We start from the raw sequence: 7,343 nt of genomic DNA on the forward strand, positions 1-7,343 counted from the left end.
AATCTTTATCTAAATTTCTAAACCAAGTGTAAATGGTTTGCCTGATTAGGCCAGTGTGTGTACATATAAAATAAGTCCATATGGAAGGCTCTATTAAGGCTTCATTATGACGTATGTTCATGGTGACTAGCTAATAAGTACACCTACGTGTAAAACGGAGCTGATCAAGGCTTTTTTTCAGAGACTGGAATAATGGAAGCCATTAAGGAAGTGAGGAAGCTTTTAGGGATGCAGTGTTTCTAATAATAGCCCCTGGAACTTTAGCTGTGAATATATCTTCACTTTTTTAATTCAGGCTCTCCTTTCCCATTGATGCCATTCTTTCATTAAATAAAAAAAAACAAGGAAACAATTAGATTTTATCTTTTTTAATAGAAAAATCTTTGGTAATATAAAACTATATACATAAATAATAAACAATGAACAAATTAAATAAATATCAATGGCAGGATAGTTTTTTATAAGGTGACTATGCTACTCAAAGGAAGATCACAAGTGCCCAAACTATAGTCTCTTTTCATAGTGGACATTTTGTTGACCACTTTAAATCTCAGTGACCACTGACTGAGCTCCTCTTCAGATATGCCATCAAAGAAAAAGTCCTCATTAAAGATTGGATTGCGGCTCTTCCTAATGACAGTGCTGCGCTGTTTCTGAACCTTCCCCGGCATCAGAGAGAGGCTGACACTGCAGTTGATGCTTTTGGGGTCCACAGAGAAAGAGTAAAGGCCCTCAGCACTGATGAGTCGGACCCGTAGCCTCTGGTTCTCTGGGCAGTATTCTGCTGACAGGCGTAAAGTTCCATCTCTACCGATGGGCACCAGACTTTCCTTCATCACTCGTTCTCTGTACAGAACCAAGTCCATAGGGAAGATTGCAGGAGGTGCCAGACCAAAGTTAGAGGAAAGAGGCTCAATAAGTACCTCTGACGACCTTCTCATGACGTTAGGGCTGTTATCTGTGGAACTGGCCTCATCCGTTGATAGGGAGTTGTTCCTGGATACAGCGGCCTTCCGGATATTGCGGTATAGCAGCTTCTCATGATTAAGTGTTTTAAAAAGGGAGGGTTTGGTGGGCGATCTGGGCAAGAGAGGGGAGCTGAAAGGTGAAGATTCTGCTGACGAGGTGGTGTCACTGTCCTGTGTGCCTTGTCTGTGCAGGCCAAAACTTTTTGGAGAGAGTCGGGAGGTTAAAGAGTTCAGACTGAAAGATGAGGGTGAGGTGGAGGCTGGAGAAATGGAAGCTGAAGAAGATTTGGAACAGGTACTGGACCTGCTTCTGGGCAGAACCAAAGGAATTCCACAAGAATTGGGATCATTGTGGAATAAAGACTCCTTCCTTCTGGTGTGCGGGCTCTCCAGGAGTGTACAGAAGCCATAACAGGTCTGGGCTTTCGCCAGGTGGGGCAGAGAAAGTGCAGCCTGGCTCTGTGGATCTGCATTGGTGTTGTCTTCATCACTGCAGGCTTTGTTGTAGGGTCCATCATCTACAGTCTCCACCTGGATGATGTGCGTGCTGAGCATCTCTCTTGATATCATTTCTTTCTTTGGACTGGACCTTTCACTGCACGATATGGTGATGGATGGTGTTGGCCTGGCTGATTCCACACCCTTTAACTCAATGTGAGATGGAGTTGAGATCTTAGGCGGGATGCAGAACTCAGGAATAGTGTCCGGAGTGATGATGTTGGGACACAGGGCGACTCTCTTGACTTTGTCTGAAGGGAATTTATCTCTGAACATGATGTCCCCAAGTTTTAAGCTGTATTCCGCCACAGGAAGAAGCAGATTGGTTTTCTCTGCAGATATGCGGATCTTCTCCACCACCCACATGAGATCAGCTTTAAAAATCTGGAAAAGTCAAAGGTTGCACTTGTTAGTGCTGATATATACCTTTAAATCATTTTCTTTTATTTAAAATAACACAGATAGCAAATATACCAGCACAAATACTACAAACAAGAACAACTAACAGATATACAGGAGTTCTTATGTATTCTGCTTACCTTATTGATGATGTAGAGTAATTAAGTAGAATTGTAGGATCAGAATGCTGTTTGCTGCATTAGACGTGGTCTTTTTGAGCTCTCTGGGAGGCAGGCTGTGTTCGTCTCTCAGACTGGCGTGTCTGTACCGCTTAAAAGGAGCTCCTGGTTACTTATATATCCCAGCAGTGGGGTGGGTGGAGTCGTAGCTCCATGTGCACACCTCCAGCTGCTCAGACATGCTTCTCCAACTAACACCGGCTACAGTTTCCTAGTTCCCATAGAAACACAAAACCCATAACATTTTAATCTGAGCCCCAAGCTTGGAAAAGTAAAGGCTTGTGTGATAAGCAAATAGCTTAAAATGTAGTGAATCAGTCTGATAAAATTAAACTGTGTGTACAAGTATGTTTAACCTTCAGTTTTTTATTTATTTATCTTTAACAAAGAGGACAGGACATCACATATGGGTTAATGGATTGGCTATCCATTAACTAACCTTATTAGTTAAAAACAGGTATGTTTTCCTCTTCTACACATATGCCATGAATGAAACTGTGATGACATTTATGGGAAAGTCTTTTGGAAACATACACATACAGCACATAAAGTATTAGGAGTTCAATACAATTAGAAGTAATTAATGTAGCCCACTTATTGGTTCATCAGTGGCCCAGTGCACTTACATGCCAACCTTTTCTATATTTTAATATGAATTAAATTCTTTATTTTAATTTATTTTAATTTATCATACAATCACTCATTTTAATCACTTCATTTTGACTCTCAGCAATGGAAGTACTAAAATGTATCTTTGCTAGGATGTCTTTTGGACCTTCAGTATGTATAGTTTACCAAAGAAAGTACATTAATGTGCACCAAAATTAAGTACATGATATACACATACTCTGCGTAACTTAATGTGGGCTTTTTTCAACAATTCAAAAGATCTACCTTTGCAGGTATCACCTCAGCTAAAAGCTAGGGTATATTGTAGTATTTTCATTTTTAAAAGTGCACAGTGGGACTGATGCTACCCGGAAACCAGAGTGGATATACTGTACATCAATGAATTGCAGGGCAAAATACACACATTTGACTATTCACTTACAACTAGGGACAGTGTTTTTGTGAGGTGGAAGAGATCTGAAGGATCCATATAGCTGCGCAGGACCCACTCTAAAAAATGCAACAACATGGTAAAATAATTTGCATAAATGACAAAATATTATATAGCCAGAAAAACACAGATTAAGGCTTTTTAAAATTTGCACCAAATATCAAGAACCAAAAAATAAATTAATTTAATAAAAATGTAAATAAATAACACTGCTATTAAAATAAAATCGTTTAAAAGTCCACCAGTCAGTTTTCCTTGATTTTACTGTAACTGTTGGCGGTTACAGCTTCAGGACCTCTACAGTTAAAGAATAAAATCATTGTGCTTTAATTCTGACCCTGGCAAACTGTCTTTTTAGACATCAGATTTTTGTGTAGGGTGTTGAGACTTGTATTAAACTGTGCATACAGTTGCATTGCATGTGTGTTTTGAAAAGGGAGGGTTTGGTGGGTGATCTGGGCAAGAGAGGGGAGCTGAAATGTGAGGATTCAACTAATGAGGTGGTGTCACTGTCCTGTGTGCCCTGTCTGTGCAGGCTTTTTGTATTGCATACTGATTTTCCTTCAACTTTTTTTTAAACAAGTGGGCTTCTCTTATCAGTAGCCTTGGAGGACAGTGTAAAATCATGTGTGGTGCACTTGTCCAAGATGATTTGTGGTTCCATGAAGTTTTCATTTAAGGTTTATTTAACTAGTTTAACTAACTGGGATGTTTAATGTGTTTGGTAAGGGTAAGAACTTTACAAAACTTTACTCAACCACTAGCAACATTTTCATAACGCCACCAAGAATAATTAGTATGGGAATTTTTTTACTTATTTGCAACATTTATATCCAGTTAAAATAACCTTTACATAAATACAGTTTAATTATAGTTATTAAATAAATACATTAATTAAGTAAGTAATTTTATACTTTAATCAAATCTTGGTTTATGTTCAGGGATAACTTTTTGTTTAGTAAGTACAGAATACAGTATATGTGTATATTTGAGGTAGATATATGCATTTAAGCATATTATTTAAAAAAAACAAGAGGTTGAATACTTCTCCTCTTTTTCTCCCTTTTTAGCACGTCCAATTGCCCGATTGCATCATGCTTTCTCTCCACCAATGCCGATCCCTGCTCTGATTGAGGAGAACAAAGCTAACCCACGCCCCCTCTGACACGTGGGCAGCATGCCGTATGCATCTTATCACCTACACTTTGACTAGTGCAGTACAGCTCAGCGTTGTGTATGGAGAGACACACCCTGAGAGCACTCTTTTCTCATCTCTGTGCAGGCGCCATCAATCAGCCAGCAGAGGTTGTAATTGTACCAGTCATGGGAGAGAGACCCCATCCGGCTTAGTCCCGCCCATATTTGAACTACAGGCCAATCGTTGTTCATGTGGCCGCTCAGCCTTAGTCGGCAGGCAGAGCTGAGATTCGATGCGATGTATTCGAGATCCCAGTTCTGGTTCCAGCGTGTGTTTTTACCGCTGCGCCACCTGAGTGGCGTTTATAAGTACAAAATACAGTATATGTGTATATCTGAGGTAGATATATGCACTTAAAGCATATTGTGTAACAAAAAACAAGTGGTTAAATACTTTAATACTAACCACTGTAAGTATTGTATAGTCAACTAGTTTTAACATATACCCACTGCAGTTGTATGTATTGTTAATGTATTATTTATATACCTTAACTGACTGAATTAGTTTCTGTATATATACTACTGGACTGCACTAAATACTAGAAGCATTTTTTTCTACTTGTAACTAAATGTCCAAAACATTATGTCAATACCCCACATATTAAATGTAAATGTATCTGGTTTTATATAATTTGTTGTTCTTAATAATATAAAGTTTAGGAATCTGGTCCAAATTTGACTAAAATCCAGATAACAGGTGTGGGATATGATTTTCAAAAGATTAATAAAATTAAACCAAACCATTAGAAATGTCTTTTATATCAAGTATATTACTGTGTTTTATTGTATGAAAGGTACATATGAACATTTGCTAATTGTTTTGTTCTTACTTGAACAGAAATACTTTTGAATCTTGAAGTCTTTGTTCTTGTACTATCTTTGAAGACAAATAAACATGTATAAACATCTATTAAATGGCAATAAGAAAGGGCTTTTATCTGTTCATTTAAATGCATATAACCTCAAGCAATATATTACACAATACATCTATTGTTTGGTTCAGCTGTTGGCATGGAACAGTATAAGTGGTTTACATAACAGTGCTTTAAGGCATTTGTTGTGTTAAAAAGTCATGATATGGCAACCTATGAACCATAATAGCATTCACGCTTTTAATAAATCACTATCAATGTATCAGGACAGAAGAGAACATTCTGGGTATTTTGTACGTGTCGTACACAACAATCACATGAATCTATCTCTCAGGCACCCTCTTGTGGTGACAGAACATGCTGGAATACCATGTGGAGTGCATTACAAATTCATTTCTCAATTTTATTAATTAAATAGAATATCTGTTCAAAGGATCACATTTAATACTCTAATAATATAATATTCATACCTCATTACTTCTTCATACATCTGGTAGTAAGTATAATGTTTCACTCATTTTAGTTATGGAATCATCATCTCATTAGCTAATGAGCTTATAGATCAGAGTTCAAGTGCTGTATCTCTGTAACACTGGGAAACCACATCTTCAGACAGCTGGAGTGGTTATAAATAATGTGACTCGTAGTGGAAAAACAAGTCCTTTCGAACCCATTCTTAGAAATGTTGACGTAATTGAAGGCATTTATGGATTTTTCTTTATCAGCAAAGAGTGTGCTTTATTTTCTCTTGATTATTTGTGTTTAATGTCCTGTAAGATATTTCACTAAGTTTAAAAGATCTTTTGCATACAAACAGATGGCTCATATGCTGTAGCCTTGCTGGACTGTACACTAGCAGTAGGCTCTGAAGGTGAATTTTGTGGACATCTGACAATTATACAACGAATAAAAATGGTATTGATGTCAGGTTTTGCTCTGCATGTCTCCACACTTTATGGATGGCCTTTCAGTAGGTTGTAGAAAATTAGTGCAGGGGGAATGCTTCTGAGCATTAGAGGTTTTTATGGTACAGATTGAACAGGCTTGAGAAGCCTTCAGGGGAGAAGACATATAAGGAAAATCTCAGAAAACTCTGAAATGTAAGCAGTAACTGCCGAAAATAAAAGATAAATTGATATGGGTTTGGCTTTATCTTCACAGCTTGGTTGATGAGATCAGTTTGAGCCTGTCAGCAGCAGATAAAAAGTTTCCGGACTGCATTATTATTTAGCACAGTAAGTTTCCAGACTGCACTATTATTTAGCACAGTAGCGGTTTACAACATTTACAGCTTATGACTTTGTTACATGTATTCATGTTGGGATTTATTTATTAAGTGTTGTAAAATTTCACAACAGGTGAATGCTGATCTTTTCACACAGTACGTTTACTAGCAGCCTAAATGTTTTGATGGACAGCTTATACTAATTTTAAGAATAATGAGATAACCAGGCTTCTGATGCTTCTGACACCATTTGGCTTTTAGCAGACACCTTTTCTCAAAGCGACTTACAATTAAGACTGAATATAATTAGGGACTTATTAAGGACCCAACAGTAGCAACCTGGCTTGAACCAGTGACTTTTTGATTGCTATATTAGTACCTTAAGTGCTGAGCAACCACATAAATCATGTACATATTGAAACAAATCAATTTTCCACTAGGACCATGGGACAACATCGATCACAAATGCAAACAATACATAATATCAAACAATACAAATCATCACCAAGCTAATATATAAAGTCGACCCCCCCCCCCCAATGGTATCATTTGAAATTTAGCTATATATCATAGCTATGATGTACCTTGATATGCAATATACTTTGATTAGTAAACACTGATGTCTGTTTTTATACAACAGCAATTGTAGCGGCAGCCATATTAAGGAATGGTGTGCAAAAATCCAAGTGATATCGGTATAATATTAGCAATGTCCAGGACACGACTAGGCATGTTGAGCATGACAGTGTCAGTTGTGTGTGTGTGTGTGTGTGTGTGTGTCTGTCTGTCACAAAAAAGTGTACCTTAAATATTCTATAAACTTTTCACTTTTATTTCACTTTCCTTGTTTGTCAGCAATTTTTGTACTCTTATTTATAACAATAAATTAAAAATAATAATAAATACAATTATTAACAATTAAAGCACACAAGTCATGGTTCATAA

General features: G+C 37.3%; 1 protein-coding gene across 1 annotated transcript; it reads right to left on the reverse strand.

The window, feature by feature from the left end:
- Positions 1-352: 352 nt before the first annotated feature.
- Positions 353-2,105, reverse strand: c2cd4a (C2 calcium dependent domain containing 4A). Its single transcript, XM_063002243.1, has 2 exons — positions 2,006-2,105; positions 353-1,850 (listed from the first exon to the last, which is right to left on the reverse strand). Exon 2 carries the CDS (start codon positions 1,830-1,832, stop codon positions 459-461), a length of 1,374 nt encoding a protein of 457 aa, XP_062858313.1. The 5' UTR covers positions 1,833-1,850; positions 2,006-2,105; the 3' UTR covers positions 353-458.
- Positions 2,106-7,343: the final 5,238 nt, after the last annotated feature.

The sequence above is a fragment of the Trichomycterus rosablanca genome, chromosome 1, assembly GCF_030014385.1.
Source record: "Trichomycterus rosablanca isolate fTriRos1 chromosome 1, fTriRos1.hap1, whole genome shotgun sequence".
Classification (NCBI taxonomy): Eukaryota; Metazoa; Chordata; class Actinopteri; order Siluriformes; family Trichomycteridae; genus Trichomycterus; species Trichomycterus rosablanca.